Source organism: Canis lupus, chromosome 11 (assembly GCF_003254725.2).
Source record: "Canis lupus dingo isolate Sandy chromosome 11, ASM325472v2, whole genome shotgun sequence".
Classification (NCBI taxonomy): Eukaryota; Metazoa; Chordata; class Mammalia; order Carnivora; family Canidae; genus Canis; species Canis lupus.
The window spans coordinates 60,356,471-60,377,594 of NC_064253.1; the positions used below are offsets into that span (position 1 = coordinate 60,356,471).

A 21,124-nucleotide genomic window follows, 5' to 3' on the forward strand; every position below is an offset into this window, starting at 1 on the left:
TGATGCAGAATAGCGGTTCTCAAACTTCAGTGCACAAAGGAATCATTTGACAGCTTGTCAAAAACAGATTACCAGTCTGCACCCCCAGAGTTTCTGATTCAGCCAGCCTGGGGTTAGGGCAGAGAATTCACATTTCCAATGAGCTCCCAGGTGATGCAGATGCTGGTGATCTGGGCCCCGCACTTTGAGAACCACTGGTGTAGAGCATTACACATATCAAAGCACTTTCATAGATGTGATCTCATTTTAATTCCAACTGTGGAACACCTGATACAGAACTCCAAAACCCAGGTCTGCTAGACTTAAAACACAAGCATAAAAATAAAAAAAAAAAAAAAAAAAAAAAACACAAGCATAAACTTAAAAGTCAACCCAACTAAATGACTGGATTACTGTTGTGTTTCACGAAGAATCCCTTTAATAATAAACCCTGCAGGTACATTCCAGTGTAGTGAAGCAGAAAAAGCACTGGCCAGAAATCCAAATTTTAGTCTTCAGAGTTGGAGACTGTGCCTGGTGGTGTCATTTGGGCATTTCATATCATCTCTCTGAACCTCAGCTTTTTTATCTCCAAAACAAGAAGTTTCTGCCCAGATGTTGGGTGGGGGGCCCCTGACTCTGAAATGTTGCTGTTTCACCTGCCCTATTTCATCTGACCACCTGCTTCTCCTTCAGCCCCACCCTCTTAATAACCCAACTTCTTTTTTTTTTAATTTATTTTTTATTGGTGTTCAATTTACTAACATACAGAATAACCCCCAGTGCCCGTCACCCATTCACTCCCACCCCCCGCCCTTCTCCCCTTCCACCACCCCTAGTTCGTTTCCCAGAGTTAGCAGTCTTTATGTTCTGTCTCCGTTTCTGATATTTCCCACACATTTCTTCTCCCTTCCCTTATATTCCCTTTCACTATTATTTATATTCCCCAAATGAATGAGAACATATAATGTTTGTCCTTCTCTGACTGACTTACTTCACTCAGCATAATACCCTCCAGTTCCATCCACGTTGAAGCAAATGGTGGGTATCTGTCATTTCTAATAGCTGAGTAATATTCCATTGTATACATAAACCACATCTTCTTTATCCATTCATCTTTCGTTGGACACCGAGGCTCCTTCCACAGTTTGGCTATCGTGGCCATTGCTGCTATAAACATCGGGGTGCAGGTGTCCCGGCGTTTCACTGCATCTGTATCTTTGGGGTAAATCCCCAACAGTGCAATTGCTGGGTCGTAGGGCAGGTATATTTTTAACTGTTTGAGGAACCTCCACACAGTTTTCCAGAGTGGCTGCACCAGTTCACATTCCCACCAACAGTGTAAGAGAATAACCCAACTTCTTATAATAAAGAGAAAACCAGCTCATCATGACCACGTGACTGGCAATGCTCATTCCCAGCCTGCAGCCCACAGGCCCCAGCATCTTTATTTAACCCCTTATTTTTACAAAGTAAGGCAGGGGAGCCACAGCATGGATGAAATGTCCTGGCAAATAAAGATGTCTCCAAGCCTCAGGAAGTATACACACAGGGTGACCCTCCTTGACCACAAATTCCTCCCAAGTAGTGAAAAACCCGAGTAGTACGTGGACACTGCGCAAGGGACTTCATAACAGCCTCCTTGCTCCAGAGCAGGATTGCTGAAGTGTGGGAGGCTGACCCAGGCTAAACCTGCAATGGGTCTAGGTCATAAGCAACACCCTTGAGACCAGCAAGTACTCTCAGTGTGTTTATAAGGCTCTTCTGTAATGTCAATGGGCTCCGAGGATGAGAACAGCTGGACATGATCAAATTCAAACCGCCCATCAGTGAATCCCCTGGATGAGACAGAAAAACCAAGAGGCCGATTCAACAGTCAACAACCCTTGGCAGTGCACGTGCGCTGGGTGGTGAGGTCGCTGGGTGGGGAAGCAGCAGGGCGGGCCAAAGACCCTTGGCGACAAAGAACTCCCACTCTGATCACATGCATGCCACACATGAGGACTTAGATTCATACACCACCACCAACAGCCACAGCCTGTGTGCACAAAGGAAGGCAGTGTGGTGTGGTGCGGTGCCTGGTTCCCGACCTTGGCTCTGATTACGCTCAGATAGGTAATGTTACAAGAACCCCAATGCCCAGGCTACAAGCCCCAACGTCTAATCAGAGCTTTTGGAGCTGACACCCAGGTGTCAGAATTTTATACAGCTCCCCAGGCAATTGTAGCTGAGTTTGAGAAATGGTAGAGTGGCACAAAGATCAGGGATCTGGGACCAGAAAAACCTAACTTTGGTGCTGGACTCTACTGTTCACTGAGAAATGCATTTTGCCTTCCCGAGACCAATTTTTCCCACCTAAAAGGTAAAGGATAAGAGTATCAGCACCTTTGCAAGATATGAAGATTGGAGATATTCATGGGTAAAGCATGAATGGTGAATAACTGGCTCATAGTATATGCTCAATAAATGGTAATAATTTTGTGATTGCTGGAAAGGATTTTCTTTCATCTAACTTTACCAATGTACCTAAGTGAAGTGTAACGAGAAGGTAAGGACTCGGTTCTTGCCCTCAAAGAACTCTTAAGGCTGATAAGGGAGATGAAGAGACATGTCAATAAAGTAGAAGGAATGAGGAAGACAGTTCATGCAAGTGCTTAGGCGGAATGGGAAGAGTCAGGCCGACGCCTAATTCTGGAAAAAGGCAAGAGGGCCAAAAATCTCCTGAGGTTGTGGCTGGGGAGATCCCTCATCATGGCAGGGCTAGGACACTCTGTAGTCATAGTGCTGTGTACACAGTAGCTTCTATAAATGTTTTTCAGTGGAAAAAAATAAGTCAACAAGCACATAAACATAGAGGAGATTCCTCAAAACTTAAGATTTGGGGAGTGGAATGGGAGGAGGAGAAAGGAGTGTAGCAGGAGACCAGAGTGGGGTGGCTTTGTACCTCTGGTCTCCATTTTCTCCATTATGTAGCTGGCAGGAGAATGAGTAAAGAAGCCAAGAATATGGAGAAAGCCAGATGTCTGAACAGTCCTTCTTCTCTTTGGCCTAGCTAACCTCTACTCTTTTTTTCTTGGCCCGTGAACCATCTCCTCCAGGAAGCCTGCCCTGACTTTCTCACACTCAAGCTGGGGTTAAGTGGCTGTCCTCTGTGCTCTAATAGCTTCCTGTGTTTCCTTCAAACAGCACATAGATGGAGCTCCCATTGTCTGGGCACACATCTTTCTCATCAGAAGAACAGAAATGCCTTGAGGGGGGCATGGGTGCCTCAGTCAGTTAAGAGTCTGACTCTTGGTTTTGGCTCAGGTCATGATCTCAGGGTCATGAGAAGGAGCCCCATATCACAGTCCATTCTCAGCGTGGAGTCTGCTTGAGATTCTCTTTATCCCTCTGCTCCCCCTACTCACTCTCTCTTGCTCTCTCTTTCTAAAATAAATAAATCTAAAAAAAAAAAAAGTGTCTTGAGGGCCAGGACTTTGTAATTTCAAAGCACAGCAGTGCCCAGCACAGAAGAGGCACCAGAAGATCTGAATCCAAGTCCTAGCTTTGCTCTTTCCTAAGTGTGGAGCCATGAACCTCGCTTCTCCCCTTTTAATCTCTCTGGGCCTCAGTTTCCTCAGCTGCACAATGGAGCTAATAACAATCACAAGATGTCATAAAAACCAAGATCAAGAATGTAAAAGCACTCTTTCAGAGGCAAAGAGTTGATGAGCCTCAACAGGTGACGCAGGGAACTGAGAGGGGGTGCATGCTTGTCACAGAACAGTCACCACGGAGCTGGGATGCTCACTAAATTCAACATGAGGCCCTGCTGCCCACAGAGAAGACTCAGAGTCACTACCCAGCAGAAGGCGGAGAGAGCTTTCCCGCTACAATCTCTCCAATATGGACCGAAGGGTGGCCTGTCCATTTCCCAAGAGCTTTGCTTTGGATGTACAAAGGTAGGGCAAAGGAAAGGAGAAAAAGAAAACAAAAACAAAAACCCAATTCAGGATCTTAGAGTCTGAAGAACAAAACAAGTGAAATATGTGTCTGTGGGCTGAGGAAGAACAGGGCCGATGCCTCCGTTTCTTGCCAATCCTCAGGGCCCGGCCTCACTGACCAGGCCGAGGAAACACTTCCACAGCAGACAGCGGGGAGGCCCTGCACCCGGCAACATGTTTTCATGGTCACTTAGAGCTGCTTCTGCTTCTCCCCAGCCTGGCTGAGCACAGCTGAGGACCAGGAAGGGCGGGGAGGGCCTGTGGGAAAGGGGGGGCTGGTGGGGAGGAGGGGGAGGGCTGGCGGGGAGGAGGGAGGGCGGGCAGGAAGGCGGAGGAGGGAAGCCCTCGGCACAGGCAGGGGTTACTCTCGGTCAGTACCCTCCAGTCCCCAGCTCGAGTTTCAAGATCCCTGTAGTCTCTTTTGTTCAACATGAAAAGGAACCACAGCAATCAGTGGCTTGAGAAGTGGGTGGAGGAGGAAAATGAGAAAAAGCAGAGAAAGAGATCACGTCAGCATCCAAGGGCCCAGAAACTCTTCTTAAAATGACCCCAGGAGGGTCTCCCAGCCTTTGCCCTGTCAAATGGGCAATGACCTGGAGGGGACCAGGCCAGATTCTAACTTGTCTGGCCATATACACAAAACCTTAAGACACTTCTCTGCTAGAAAGGGCTGGTAAGTTAGGGCTTTCCTTTTTTTCCTGATGTTAGGGCTCTACTTTCTTCTCCAGGGATAGCTACTGCCAGCTTCCTTGAGATGGCTGGACCCTCCTCTCTGGGAAGACCAGGGCCTCTCTGGGAATTTCGGGGCTCTGGGCAGCAGAGTGAGACAGGGAGAGTGGCTGCTCCCTGGGTGACCCCTTAGGGCTGGGTGAGAAGAGGTCAGGAGCTTGGGATGGGTACAGCTTCAGAATTTGTCCACTGTGCATCTGCGCTTGGGCTTCCCAACCCGAGAGATTTCTTCACCACAGTGAGGGCTTGCTGAGGGGATACCAAGACATAACCAAACAGTCTCAGGTTCTGGAGACTGGCTAACCTGGTTCAAACCTCAGTTCCAGAATTTTCCAGTCATTTTCCAGACCCCCTTGGAGGAGTCACTTGAGCTCTCTGAGCCTCCACTTTTCTAGAAATGGAGGTTTACCTTTACTAGGAGTGCGGGTTTGTTTAAACAAGTTCAAAACAAATGTTGATAAAGTCATAGATGATAATTACGTGAAAGGGTCCCAAGAGAAACCAGAATATTTAGGGTCACGCTCGCTGAACCCTTTGTAGCAAGTACCAAGGAAGCCAGAGTCTTCTCCTGAGACCAACAGAAGTATTCTAAAGCTTACAAAACACCTATTCCTTAAAGTATTTTACACACAGGTTAACTTGCATTAATTCAACAAGCTACAAAATGGCTACTAAACCCGAAGCACTAGTAGTGTGGTTCAAAGGAGCAATATTTCCCAGTGCTCTGTGAAGGCAGGAGCCTGTAACAAAAGAGATGCTATATGAAGACATGATCCTTGTCTTAGCCGTGAGGAGATGGAGAAAGGATCAGGTGGGCAGACCTGTGAGCCTCCAGCCCTGTCTGCTACTCCACAGTCACCATTAAAAGCAGGAGGTCGAGAAAGACATCTTCTAAGGCAGTAGCATACCCACTGTCTTACTGAGAAGTAGGCAAGGTGCTGTCAGTACCCCCCTGGAATGAGGACTGACGTCAGCTGAGAACCCTAATGGCAACCAGGTCCCCAAGGAACCAGTGGAGACTGTGGCCCCAGGGGGAAAGGGTGATGTGCCAGCATGGGCCAAGGGCACTCCTGATGCCATGAGGGTGACCGTCTGGCTGTGGAAGCCCAGCAGGAAATGAAGGTAACAGAAGATGCAAGGTACCAGATGTCATGTTGACCCACATGAACTCTGGACCTGAAGAGAAAGAGGGAGAAGCCAGTATTGGGCAAAGCAAGAGGAGAGCTGAAAGCACTGTGCATGGAGAGTGCTTAGTGAAGGCCAGGGAGGCCTTTGTAGGAAGGTGAGAGAAGATGCTCAGAAAAGGCAAAGAACAAAGAGAAGGAAAGAGGCCAAAAGCATGAAGAAGCACAGGATCCAAGAACAGGAAAGACTGAATCTAAGAGAAAGGGCAGAGGGGAAGAGATGGGAAGAAAGAAAAGAGTTTGAGGCATTCAATCCTCACTGAGAAGCTGGTCTCCACTGAAAATGAGACCAGACGCTCCTAACACCAGGCGGCGTGGGATCAGAATTAGCCCCAGGACCCCGAGATCTCAGGAACACAGGAAAGGAAAAGGAGTTTAAGATGAGGTAGGGGCTGAGATTCTTTCCAGGGCAGAACTAAGGAATAACTGTTCATATATATAATGTATAAATAACTTAGCTTTCCCCTTCAAAAGGAATAAACTGTATCAAGATAGGGACACAGCAGTGATTTGTGACCAGAGGAAGGTAATTAGCATTTACAGAGCATCAGATTCCTTATATGTATTGCTTTTATAGAACGCCTAAAACAAGCTTATGAGAAATGTTGTAATCCCATTTTTCAAACATGGAAATAGACCCAGAGACGTTAACACCCCGCTCAAGGTCACAGAGCAAGCAAGTGACATATTTGAATTCAATCAGCTCTGGCTAAAAAGCTTTGGCTCTTTCTACCTGATGGGGAATTCAATGAATCACTATACTCTTTAAAATCGCTTCATCACATTTTTGGCATCGAAAGATGGATAATGCCACCCAAGATTCCTGGTATTGGAATAAGGCAACAGGGCAGCATGGTGTGGTGGAAAGATGCTATTAAGCCTAAGTCAAACAGACCCAGATTCAACTTACAGCTTTATTCTGTGACCTTAGGCAATAGACACATATCCCTTTTAAGCCTGTTTCCTCCTCAAAAAAATTGAGACAACACCAACCTGCTAATGGCGCTGTAAGCCTTCAATGTACCCATGTATCAAAATGTAAAACAGCATCAGTACTTGCTGCAACTTCATCTGTTGGACCGAGTGTCATTCCAAGATTGTCTTTTGTGACTCAAAGCAACAGTGATGAGAGGGCAAGAAATGGGAAGCTTTCAACTAGAAACACACTGGGCTCCCGAGTTCCTCTTTGCCACCCATGGGGTACATAAATCTTGCACTGGAAAAGCAAGACACATGAAACACTGTTCTTGACACAATCCAATGTTTTAAAGGCAGTCTGATGTTGTGGGGTACATGCTGTCCTGTAATTGAGTGCAATTGTGTTTTCTATTCTTGTCTGGGTAAAGCTGACCTTTGATTCAATTTAGTTGAAGTAATATTTCAACATAGCACTGCAGCACTGCATCCACCTGATTACAGCCTAGCTGGGGTTAGACCCTACCCTGGATGCAAACCAGCGGCCTGGGCTCTCTCGGACATAGCCCAGCCCTCACAGGTCTGGGAAAACTTTCTCATAGTAGGTTGGAAAGGTTTCAAATGTGAAACCCCAGGCCCTCGATCAGAACTTTCAACAAGTGCATGCAGAACGTGAATTGCAATCACGCAAAGATTTCAAAGAATTTCCAGTCTGATGACATATTGTTGACACATGTATCATCAGATCTCCCAAAAAGATGACTCATAGGGGACCCACAAGGACAGAAGACAAAGTTTGGGGCTGCAGCCTCAACTTCGGTGGCTGTGCAAATGGAATGAAGGGGTTCAGGCAGGGAAGGAGGAATGGCTATGAGTCACAGGATGTTCTCTCTAGATGGGCCTTGGGGAACGTTCCACCCATGTCTGTTCCCCCTTGAAGCCGGGAAGTGGAGGAAGTCTGCTATTTCTCTCAGAAGCCCTCTTGTCTCCTTGCTGATGCCAGCCATCCGTGTCCTGTATCCTGTGACCTTGGGGAAGTTTCTGGCTACCCCGGGCTGCTCTCTTTAGAGGACATAGTAACAGCAGAGTATGAAAGACTGAAGTTGTAGTCCTTTTTCTCCCTTTGCCAACTATGATGCTTTAGGCAAGTTACTTAGCCTCTCTGAGCTTCAGCTCTTTTCTTGAGCAAAGAAACAAAAAAATCCCTATCTTGCATGATATGCAGTGACCTGAAGTACAAGCCTGGTGTCTCTTATGTGCCCAGCACTGCACTAGATGCTTTACCCATATCAGCTCATTGGTGTCTCCATTTTGAGGAAACTGAGACAGAGATGTTATGGAATTATCTAAGGTCACATAGCTGATAAGCAGAAAAGCCAGAATGTGAACCAAGGCAGTCTGGCTGCCAAATGTTTTCTTGGTACTAAATTGTACTGCGTGGTGGATGTTTGCAAGATAACAGTTTTATATCCTCTTCCCTCAACTCCCTTTCAACAGCCAACTACCTTGCCATGTCACCAAAGGCTGCCTGCCCTACCCTCGGGGGGATCGTGTCTGCTGGACTCTCAAAGATCAAAGCAGAATCAAAGGTCCACAGAGTTCACAGTATTACCAGTAAATCCAATAGTCAGAAAGTTATGACCCTCTTCCCTAAGTAAAATCCAGCGTAACCCTCAGGACTTATTTCACGAAAGTCTTACAGAGCCACATCAGAAAGGACAAACAAAGCAGATTTGTACCATGAATATATAGAAAATGGCAGCTATGCCACTGACCTAACAAAATCTAGCTGAAGGGACAGACAAGCTCAAGACCCAAGTCAGGATGTGGGGAGGCATGCAGGGTGGCCCTGGATCTCCCATCTCCCCCCTTCCAATTTCCAACCCTTGATCCCAATGATGTGGCATGTCTTCCAAAGTGATATCTCCAGCCCAGTAACAAAATGCCCAAAGGATCTTCCTTGTTCTTTCCTTAAAAAGCTCTCGTAAGCTTCAGAGGACTCTCTACACCCCGGACAGAAGGCATTTCAGAAGCCCCCAGGTTGGGCACTGTAGGAGGCCAGTTGTAACCCTAGTCCTCACTGGCAGGTACTGACATAGGTACTCCAGGCCAGAGCAAAGAGCCATGCAGGCCGTGCGCTATCCAACTTCAGGGAGCATCATTCTCAGGGGGAGCGCTGTGCACGTGGACTGTGGTGTACATGGCATCCTCAGAAATGCGTCCCTTGCCAGCCCTACAGAGAGCGTGAAAGCCATCCCTCAACTGTCCCACCTACCTAGCCTGTCTGATTCAGCAGATCCAGAGAATGATCTTCTGATGTCCCACAGAACACCTACTCAGCTTCTCTTAAAAAGCAGTAGGGTGGCTGTACTCTGGGGGACAGGGTCTGACACCTGGAGACCTAAGATCTTGGCAGAGGATGGAAGTTGCTGAGTCCCTTACACAGGGAGGGGGCACTGGGGATCTGGCATCCAGCCACATCACAGAACCCACATGTAATCCTATCCAGTCGGGTCAGAGCTGATAGAGAACTTCCACAGCACCTCCTCAAGCATCAGAGTTGTTCTGGAGCAACAGTGAGGCTGAGGGAGCAGCCGTGGGATACAGTGGTGGGCAAGAGCCTAACTAACCACGAAAATGAGGGACAGTGGGGGAGCTGGGAACTACTTACAGCGGATGTGAGGGTGGCCAGCCCAGGACAGCAAGAAGCCTCAGCCCCAGGACGTGCATTTCCCAACTTCCAGCCAAGGAGGAAGCGCTGACCCCTATACACGTGTAAACTCGTGAGGAGCCTGGGCCCACCATGCCAGTTAGAGATGAAGAAGAGTCTGGGGCATCAGGGTAGAGCGGGTGTATGAGCAGAAACGTTCAGCAGGGGGCCCACCAAAGAGCCTGGTGGGTACCGCTACGCAATGCATTTAAATAGCTGAAAAGGAAATGAGTAGAAAAGACAGAGTAGAAAGCAAAAGGACATCTTCTCCAGCCGAGTCCTGATCTGAGCAACACCAGCCCCACTGGGGAGGCCTTGGCTCTGGCCAGTCTGCTAGTCACCCCATCCGAACATGCCAGATTCACCAGAGACGGGCCGGTGGGCTGGTGTGGTGACAGAGCCTGAGGGGAAGGGCCGAGAAGGAGGCTAAGGAAGATGGCAGTTCTTCCTGTCTCTGCAGGGCCTCTGGCAAGAGCAGATGCAGGTTTGTGAGGCCTGAGGCGGACACAGCTTGGGAGGCTCTCTTTATGAAAGAGTATTTTTTAAAAATCCTACATTGACACTTTTTGATAGCTAAGATCTCAACCAGGGCTTTCAGAGGAGCCTGGGAAAGTGAAACTTCTTTAGCTGCTCAGTAAATCTACTTCTGGTGTTCAGGTTCGTGGCAGCACTTCCTATAAAGTTCTGGAAGGTAAACCTTGTGGAAGAAAGCAAGCCAGGGCTGTCTTAAGAACTTTTGTCATTATTTAGCCTGGTTGACTTGGGTTCACATGAGCGAATCAACTAGAAAATTATATGTGCCAGGGTTTTATAGCTTTCCAAGTACTTTGTTGTTGTTGTTGTTGTTGCTGTTAAAGATTTTATTTATTTGAGAGAGAGGGTGAGAGAGTGCACAAGTGCATGCAAGAGAGAGAGCACAAGTGGTGGAGAGGGAGAAGCAGGGAGTCCGATGCGGGGCTCAATCCCAAGACCCTGAGCTGAAGGCAGAAGCTCAACAGACTGACCCACCCAGGTGCCCTCTTCCAGCACTTTCACCTGACCCTTAAAACACTCTGTAAAGGAGAAAGGGGTGGTATTTTCTCTCCACAAAGGTATTTTATGCCACCAAGATCCCCCAATTGCTTGCCAAGTGCCTGCTACTATGCTAATGCTTGAGGTAGAACCATGAACGAGACCCCGTCCTGCCTTCAAGAACCACAGTCTAGGGCATAGCCCACATCAATGCTTAGTCCCAGATGATCCCCCCCATCCAAGTACTGACCAAGGTTCCGAGATGAAACATTTTCAGGTTGTTTTGCCAAAGTCCCAATTTCAAGACAAGGATAGTCGAGGCCCAAAGAGATCGAACAAATTGGTTAAAAACCAGTCAGCCAGGAACAGAAGGGGAGATGAGCCAACTCAGACTTATTGTGTGTCGACTATGTGCCATGCTCCCGGGATGTCATCTGATCTAATGCTCAATGACCCTTGGGGCAGCTAATCTCTAGTTTCTAGGTAAACTGAGGGTCAGAGAAAATCTAAACATGCCCATGGTTCACAGATGATGAGAGGTCAAGCCTGAATTTGTTCCCAAAATAAATTTTAACACAAAGCCCCAAATTCTTTCTCTTATATCAGCATTTTCCAATTTTCTATCATTTACAAACCGCTCTCACAAGTTCCACCACATGCACATAAAACAGTATACTCTTGAACTTCTTGTTTAACATCCTCCTAAGCAACAACGCCCATGAAGGTGCAATTTGATATGAGTTAAAACTAAAAGCTGTCATCTGTATACTGCTTGAAATAACAATCTCAGATACTACATCAAACTCAGTCAGAGACTCACTCATCCTTGCCAGTCTGCATCTCAGAAACAGAATCTAAACCTGTCACTTCTTCTATGGTTCCTGAGAATTCGTCCAATTTTTACATTTCCACTGTTGCAGTCATGATAGGAACTTAGGAAGAATGAACGCTCCTCACATGGACTCCCAAACTTTAATTTAACCACTGCTCAACCTGTGTAGGTAAAGGTTTAAGAAGAAAATAATTAAATGTCCCCAAAAGTTTCAGTGATGAGAAAACAGGGTAATGCTCCTCTGTAAGGCTTCCTACATGGGTTTCTCATTAGGATAGTTTCAAGAATAATTAGACTTATCTGTGATTTAGTTCTTAAAACTAGAGATCTTCTCAATTGAAAGATTACTTAGGACAGCCTAAGATAGCACTATAGAAAGAGAATTTCATGGAGCAGCAGACATTTAGCTGTATTCCATTCCTAGAACAACCTATGGTGGCTGTGCAAATTTGGAAAAGTCATTCCCCCTTCTGGATCAGATTATTTCCTAAAGTAGAAGTTACATATGAACAGGGGCCTTTTGTGGTGTACAGCTCTGTGTCCCAGCACCTAGAATAATAAGTATTGGCTAATGACTAAATTAGTCAACCCCTTCATCTATAAGTGAACAAAAAGACCTCTAAGGTCTCATCCAATAAGTAGAAATAAAACGATGCTCAGGCCCCGGAAACCATGGGATTAGAAGATAGTACCTGAGTAGAGATCCCCACATCCACAAATTATTCTGTGGACAGTCCAGTGAATCTAGCAGATTCGAGCTGAAGGAAATCACAAATCCTCCAAGTAGATCACAGGGCAGGGGCCCAGCACTGATGACATCATAGGCTGGTGAATCTGTAAGAGTCTGAGTGGTAGTGTCCAAAGGCATGATTAGTCTCCAGTGGACTGATCCAAACCTCAAGCCTTGGTTCGCAATAATTAATGACTTGGATGAGAACAAAGAGAGCTATTTATCAAATTCCTTCATGACAGGAAACAATAAACAGCAGCAAATATACACATGGCAAAATCAGAATCGAAAATGGTTTGGGTAGGACAGAAATGACACAGGGAATTTAAAAATGTAAAACAGAAAGGAAACAGATTGTTTTCCCTTTGGGTTTAAATGGCCAACAGCATGATTAAGAAATGGAGAACAAGTAACTTGCAATACTGTGCATTTAAAAGACTGTAATGTTGGTTGACTGCAGACAGAATAGGCGTCAACAGTGTGACGTGGATGCCAAAAAGTCTAATGCAATCTCATATTGCATTAACAGAAATATGGTGCTCAGAACGGGGCAAGCAAAAAAAATCCCTTTCTAATCTGTGCTGGAATACTGTTGTAATTTCTGATAAACTACAAAGAAGACATAAACACAGTAAAACACAACCAGAGGAGGGGCAGAAACCAGGGAGGAAAAAACATTCCAGAAGAGGAATGGAGGATGTTTAGCCTAGAAAAAAAATCAAAGACTTCATGAAGAAAAGGGAAAAAAAACACAAGAGCTGTCTTTAAATATTTCAAGGGAAATTGAATTAGCCTCATGGTATAGCAGGGTAGTGAATATTTTGTGCTGATCAGAGCTATTAATATCCAAAATGAGCTGCCATGTGAGAGGTTAAGTCCCACTGCAGGAAGTGGGTGTGTCGTAGAGAAGGTTGATGAGGGCAAGACTCCAGGCCACAGATGCTTCCAATTCTGACAGTGACCATGTAGGAGGGCTAAGCCCATCATTATACTGTGAGTAGGGCTGTCAGTGCAGATAAACACAGGTCTCCAGGTCGAGATCTACACTGACAGAACCCAGCCTTGGATTCTCTCTGAAATCCTAGAGTGCTATTCAAATTTGGCAAAAAAGCTACTGATTTCACCAAAGAAGAAGCAACATTTCTGTGCATTTCCCTCCAGTCCAAGGCCTGGCTCAGTGATGCAAGCCAGGCAAAGAAAGGTAGGAGCTATTTAGGAAGTAGCTGCAGGGCAGGGAAGGGAATGGGCTGGGTGTGTTGATATGATACCATCAAATTCACAAGAGATCCTCTCTTCAGAGATTCCCAGAGAAAGTTTTTTGGACACACGTTTGTCTTCTCTTCTCCACCCTAGCTCATGTCTCCTGTTGCTCAAAGAAGAAAACTGTTTCTGTGTCCAACGAAGCCCCCACTAGGATCTGAAACTCTAACAACTTAGCCCCATCAGTTAGTCTGTGTCTCTAGCCATGAAGAGGCAGAGGAGCAAGGCCAGGCGCTCAGATACGCCTCACTGACATCTAAGAAGAAGAGTGGCTCCCATTTATTGAACATCTGTTATGTGACAGACACTGTGTCAGGTTTGACATTTTACGTTGCAAGTTACCTATTATTTTATAGATGAAGAAATGAAGGCTCAGAGGAGTCAAATGGTTTGGCCAAGGGACGCCTAGGTAGCTCAGTGGTTGAGCATCTGCCTTTGGCTCAGGGCATGATCCCGGGGTCCAGAGATTGAGTCCCACATGAGGCTCCTCACAGGGAACCTGCTTCTCCTTCTGCCTATGTCTCTGCCTCATTCTCTCTCTCATGAGTAAATAAATCTCAAAAAAAAAAAAAAAAAAAAAGGTTTGGCCAAGACATCACCACTGCAATTCAAAATAATCGCAGCTCATATTCACTAAGTGCTTCCTACGTGCCCGGTGCTGTTTTTAAGCAATTATTTAATGCATTATCTCATTTATTCCTCACAACAATCCTGAGATAGGTTCTCCTACTGTCCTCTTCTACAGATGAGAAGAGTAGCCTAAAAGGGCCTAGATGACTTAGTCACAAGGTCACAAAGCTACAAAGTAATATACCCTGGCACTCTTTCCTACGGGCCACACTGTCCCTCAGTAGTAGGAGAGGTAACCCCAGCTCTGCCGCTGGTCTGCCAGGCAGGGGTCCTCCAGGAGATCAGAAAGGACAGAGACTTTGATTGGTGTCTAACCCTGGGTCCTATGCTGGGACAGAGACATGGTGCAAGGTTAGGGGCCTACTGGACGAGCAAAGAGCACCCAGATGGCCAAGCCGCGCAGCCCAGAGTGGTCCAGCCAGGAGCTCCTCGCAGCTGACCCAGGAGGCCAAGCACAGCCACACCTTTCTCCGAGGTGAAGGACACGACTCCCTGCCACCCACACACAACCCCCCCTGTGCTATCAGGTCCCACACTGCTCACGGCCTCTTCTCTTGCCCAGGGAAAGCACAGTTCTGTCTTCCCAAGAAAATGCTCCAAGCCTGGTTGAAACTCTAGCACTTTACACACTTCTTTTTTTTGCCAAGTGGATCACAAACTGGGAGGTTTTTCAGCAGAGGCTGACCCTCCCTATCCCTCCTGAAACACCAAACTGAGTAAAAAGTACTTTCCTGGATGGACCAGTGGCAACGGCTGGCCCATGATGGGGAGTAATTTATGACTGACATTGCTTAGAACCATGGGCACATGGTAATGACAGAAAGACCAACTCTTCGTCGGCTTCGCTACTGCTTTTAAATTCTCTACCACGCACGCCGTGACCGCCTGCACCCAGGGGACTGCTCCCACCACCCCCCATCCCCTGGGTAGGCCACCGCCTGGCAGGCTGCTCCACGACTCCTGCAGCCACTGCCCCGGGGCAATAAACCATCTGTTCCTCCAACCCTTCCTCAGTGGTGGGCAGGAAGCAACCTGCGCACCTATCGGATCAGAGATGAAGACTTCACTTCTAGAAGATGAGACTTCCAGTGCCCATCAGACAAAAAAATCAAATGACGAGGTGGAAGATGAGCTGCATTTCCCTTCTAGAAATAAGGGCTTCACTTTCACGTATCCATATCAAGCTGCAACTTTAATTGCTCTTACAGTGCACTTCACTACCCCCTGTCTATAAAACTGCCCATTCACTGCAACCAACTGGGCAACTCCAAAAAAAATGAAGTTGGCAGCAACTTTTGTCCTCATGGCAGGCCTGTGCCATTCCTGTCTGATGATTTTTCTCCCGTCTGCCCAAGGAGGCTGGCACATGCATTGTCTTCCTAGTTTCTTCTCAAATGCCTCCTGCAGGGAGGCCGTACAGCCCAGCCACCGGGGAAGAAAGCTCCCCAGGGAAGAGCTAACGGCGCAAGTGCCAGGCCACCCGGGCTGCCGTCTCACCCCCGTGTAGGTCAGCTTCCAATTATGAGCCCGTACACAGAAGGCTTGTGCTTACTTGAACTGAAACTCTCAACCTGCTGTAACGTCATCAGAACCTCGTGTATGTCCTTCATGCTGGTGTCTTTCTGGCTATATAAAAGGAGCCGCTGAGCATCTGAGAACAGGCGAGACACACTGCAGGGGGTGCAAGAAAAGAAGAAAAGCCCTGGTTAGACCAGCTGCCTCTCTAGCTTGAAGAAAGTACCTGCCAGGAAAACATGTCCCAGCCTGGCTAGCCAGGTCTTCTTCCATGGGCCAGCGCTGGGCACTCCTACTGCTCCCCACGCCCAGCTTCACTAATACCTGACGTTCCTGCCCTCCCACCCACCATCCCTGCCCCAAATGCTCTTCCCAGGTGTCCACACAACCAAATCTTATGATCCTTCAAGGCCCAGCAGCTCCCCCATCACACACACACACACACACACATATCCAGAGCCAGCTTATCCATGAGACACAGTAGACACAGTGCCCAGGGCCCAGGATGCTCTTGGGGATCCCCCAAATTTTTAATGTCTTTTAAAATCAGAATTAAAAATGAAATTCAGAATGAATATATATGATTAAAAAATCCAACCTGGATTATATCCATCTTGGTACCAACACAGTTATAAAATAAAATTCTTAATATTTTTGTGTTCAAGAAGGGGGTCCCTGAAAGCGACATAGCCTAAGGTCTGTGAATATTACAACGTGGCCCTGTCTGGCCTGGCTGCAGCTTCCTCGGAACTGTCCTGATACCTCCCCCACAGTCCTCTGTCCACTCTAACTCATGCCAGGGTTCTGTGTGTTCCAAGAATCTTCCATGGCTCGTGCAGCAAACACTTATTAAGTCCATCTTTACGTCCAGTGTTGAAGCCAGGAGCCACGAATACAAAAGCATAGGAAGCAAGCTCCTGGCCCTCAGGGAACTCACACCTGGGGAAGAGGAACACCTGCAGGCGTTGGGACACTGCGGCATGACAGGGCAGTGACAGAGTAAGAGCCAATCTGGAATAAAGTAACAGGCTCTCCCAGCCTTGGCCGTGGGCCCCTCCTGTGCACATCTGTGTACCACCTCCCCCAGCTGTTGACCAGCCACTTCAGATGCCCAGGAAATGTGGCTACGTGAGTAGGCTAATTACCGGACAGAGCTGCAGTGTCGTGTCTCCCCCTTCCCTCGTTACCGACCAGTTTGGGGAAGAATGCCCCCAACCACACAACTCTTATTGTCATAAAAGCTACTCATCGTTACCCCTAAAATGCGCCAAAGGAAGATCCCACAGTCTTAAATCCTGGCGGCCACTCTCCCTGCCCTCATTCTTCAAATCTTTACAAAAGCAACTTCACTCAAATTCAACCACTCAAAATCCTCCAGAGGTTGAGAAGGGAAGGAAACGTATTAACTGACAAGTTTGGAGAGAAAACCTGATACGGTACTTACATGGATTTGTTAAAGTTTCCAACCACCCCAGGGGCCTCACCAGGAGTCGGATAGCGGAAGCAGGGGTTATTGGCATTACAGATAATCCCCTGAATCCAAGGAAGCGTTCCTGCAGAGGGCATGGCTTTGTTTGGAAAGTGGCCTATGAAATTGAGAAGAAAAACACAAAAAGAAACATTAGTTCTTTGAAGCGGTCTCATGGAACCTTCATCTCTTTTGGTTCCACCCATACACTGCTCCATCCCAAATCTGTCCCCTTCCTCACATCCCAGAGAGACTGGCCACCTCTGAGCTGACCCCAGCCTGAGTTGGAAACCTGGCATCAGATAGTAGTTCTTAATCTACTTGCATCATCTGGAGAATGGGCTCCATGACCTCAGCCTTGGGGAAATGATGAGAGGGGCAGAGCTGGCCATGCACGGAAGGGCCTGGCATGCAGAAAGTTCCTAACTACCCATACTTCACCTTCCACCACCTGCCTCACCTGCCTGAGACATGGAGGAGCCCTGAGAATGACCTGATCCAATTCCTTCATGCTCTAAGGAAACCACAGCAAGATTAAGTGGCAGGTGAAGAGTGCTCAGGGCAGTCAGTGGGCAGGACTGGGAGTGGACCCCACATTTCTGTGATCCCAGTCCATGCTCCTTCCCTTAGACCTTAGGCTTCCCCTGTACTCCAGCCGTCCTCAGTCCCCTCTGACGGTCCTCCATTGGCCAAACATATTAGTTTCTCCTCCTCTGCCACTCACAGGCTCTTCAAGGACACCTGATAAACATGCTAACTTGGGGTCAGATGTCATCTGTGAAGCTACATTTGTTGTCAGTGCTGTTATGTTCTTCATCAAAACAATGGGCCCCACCCAGCCCATTGGTCACCTCCTCACTCTCCTTTCCCCTCATTATGCAAGAGCACCTTACAAACAGCATGTTTGGCAGTACTTGGGTGGGTCCTAGGTGTCAAAGGTACATTTGGGTTTGTGGTAGTTGCCACAGGTGCCACTTAGGAGGATCAAGATAAATGTGCCCTGGAACCAAGCGCTCTATAACCTAAGGACCAAGCATGTGTGAATTCCTTTGGACATAAAGGCCATGGCTCCAGCTTTCATCATATTCTCAGGGTTACCTATGACCCTAAAAGAGTTAACAACCATCAAAAAAAAAAAAAAAAAAAAGGCTCTAAGTGACGAAGAGCTGTGTTGCTGTAGGGGTCTGAGGGGGGTCAGACCTATGGGATTCATATCCAGTGCCTGCAACTTGCTAAGTAGCAACTTTGGCCAAGTTACTCAGTTTCCCCATCTGTAAAGTGGTGATAAAAATACAATCTACTTCACAGAGCTGCAGTGAGTATGGCATGAGTTCTTACAGCAAAGCATGTAACAGAGTGCCAGCACAGGGCAAAGGCTCAGTGAGGGAGCCCGCCAGGATTGTTGCGGCACTCTGGTTGGGAGTACTCACTCTGCTACTGTCCCACTGGGACCACTCCTTCCACCTCACAGTGACCACCTTCCTCCAAAGCAGGAATCCTGTTTTATTTATCTTACTCTTTTCGTGCAGATGGGCTAACAGAGTCTCCCCCAGAAGATAAGCTAGAGCCAGCTACCCTTTGCATTTCCAACATTGGGGTCGTTTTTTCTTTTTCTTCTATCATAGTCCAACCGGAGAGGCCACATCCAAAGCAAGGATGTAACAGGATCTGATCCCTGTGGCCATCCTCTGCAGGGACTCTGGCCTGTTGAACATTTACTCAGTCAACCTCCTTATCTCCCTGTTAATAGTTCAAGGAAAACCAAACAAGGTCCCTTGCCTAGGTCAGCTGCTCCTCATACAGGGAAAAGTTTATGTAATCCAACCAAATACTCGAAGAATCAAGGGATTCTCTTTAACCTCCTGAAGATACTGACACCAAAGATAGGGTGGTGTTGGTCCAGGCAGCACAGGGCAATGGAGGTGAAGTTATTGTGGGCTGATCTTTGGGGAGTACAACAAAGACCCTTCCCTATAGGTTGGGTCCCACCAGATTTGCAAAAAAAACAAAAAACAAAAAACAAAAAAAAAAGCAGTATGGGACTTGGCAGGATGACAATCAGATAGCATAATGGACTCCCAGGGCCCAGGGAAGTGATTAGGAACTTCATGGCTCTTGATCAAACTAGGGAAGATTTCTGGAGAAGAAATTATACATCAATCCTTCATTCCCAAACACCAGACACCTCTGCAAGCCTCACCTTAGCTCTCTGCCCTTCTAGCTAGGTCCCTGGAAGGGGGTGAGAATAGGAGGTAAGGATGCAAGAAGTGCACAGCTGAGGGGCAAAAATCTCATCTGCCTTCTCTAAGTATAAGAATTTGATGTTTCTGAGAATCTATCATCTAGATCGCGAGGGATCTGGGTTAAAATTCAACTTGCCCAAGATCACGACCTCAGCAAGTAGTGTAGCAAGGATCCAAACAAACCCCCATTTGTCTGATGCCAATGTCTGCACTATTTCCACTACACCATCTTGCCTGCTTGCAATCATTCCTGAGAGCACGGCCTAGCGGATAAAAAGGCTGAGTCTTCCCTAACACGGGTACTTCAGTGAAGCTTAGGGTAATGCTAAAGTACAATCAAATGTGCATTTGTTCATTAATCTCTAGCGCACCCAAAGAGAAAGCAGAATTACCTCCCAGGCCTACAAATTGAGTGTGTATTTCATTTTATGCTCTTTTCCTTTCTGGGGAAATCAGAAAAATCACATCTGGCAGGATGTTCTTGAGGTTTTGTGAATTTCAGAGGCCTTTTTTTTTTAACTTGAATATGTATAATATGCACTGGCAAATTAGCGGGTAAATAACTGCCCCTATGTGTTTTGAGAGAGATGGGACCGGACTAGGAACACTATTAAAAGGTGACCCTAACCCCCCTCTTCCCTGAAAAACCATACCATGCAAAAAAGCCTGTGCCGCTGGCAGGGTGTGAGTGGAGCTGGCTACTGGTCGGAAAAGTCACTGAAGCAATGGAACAGAGATCCCAATTACACCTCTCATGTTAGGGACCCCGGGTGGCTCAGTGGTTGAGCATCTGCCTTTGGCTCAGGGCGTGATCCTAGGGTTCTGGGATTGCATCCTGTATTGGGATCCCTCTCTGTGGGGATCCTGCCTCTCCCTCTGCCTATGTCTCTGCCTCGCTCTCTGTGTCTCTCATGAGTAAATAAAATCTTAAAAATTAATCAATTAAAAAATTTTTTAAATAAAAATAAACCTCCCACATAAACGTTGACCCTTTGCACTGGGACATTTCTGCAGACAGTCCATCTAGTGAGTCTAGCCAGAAGACAAAGACGGTGATTACAGAATAATACTCGGGACAACCACAGGGGGTAGGTGCCATCATCCCCCTTTGACAGAGTTGAGGACACTCAGGTACAGAGAAGTTAGGTCACTTGCCCAACCTGATATACCTGGGAAGTGTCAAAGCCAGGATTCAAACCCAGGGAACCTGCCATCTAGGGCTCTCAGGCTCTTAGCCTCTACTGTATTTTCTACCCTCACTGTAGAGGCAACTCCTGACATCACCGAGAGTCAGATGGTCGGAGCTCGATTTCACCTGTGTCACTTATTAGCTGTGTGACCTCAGGAACGTCCCTGTGCTTTTTGGAGTCCCAATTTACTCATCAAGAAATTAGGGACAAAAAAAAAATTAAAAAAAAAAAAAAAAGAAATTAGGGACACCTGGGTGGCTCAGCGGTTGAGCACCTGCCTTCGGCCCAGGGCATGATCCTGGAGTCCCTGGATCGAGTTCCACATTGGGCTCCCTGCATTAGAGCCTGCTTCTCCCTCTGCCTGTGTCTCTGTGCCTCTCATGAATTAATAAATAAAATCTTAAAAAAAAAAAAAAAAGAAATTAAAGCCTATGTTCACAACGAGGGTCTATTATATGAGGTTGTTGTGACAGTCAAGTGAAATGATAGTAGTCAATCCGAGCAGTTCTATACAAATGCTGCTTCAAATGCTTTGGTCCCTGACTTACAACTGTGCATATGAAAAAAGACAAAGCATATGAAAAAGCCCTGGCAGCGTCCAGATGACAGCTGAGGTCCGGCCGAGCCTCAGGCGGCTTGCCGAACCCCCACTCTCTGACTTGGCGGTAGGTAAAGCTTATTTTACTTTCATGATCTAAAATGTACGAAACAGATGCTGGCTATTATTATCATTACTGTTATCACC

At 47.0% G+C, this 21,124-nt stretch overlaps 1 protein-coding gene across 1 annotated transcript in view; it reads right to left on the reverse strand.

Annotated features, from left to right (window-relative positions):
* The window catches only part of ABCA1 (ATP binding cassette subfamily A member 1), a 128,475-nt gene that overhangs the window by 77,959 nt on the left and 29,392 nt on the right, over positions 1-21,124 (reverse strand). The window contains 2 exon segments of the mRNA XM_025433156.3: positions 15,516-15,634; positions 16,923-17,064. Of these exon segments, the coding sequence (XP_025288941.3) occupies positions 15,516-15,634; positions 16,923-17,064 (261 nt within the window).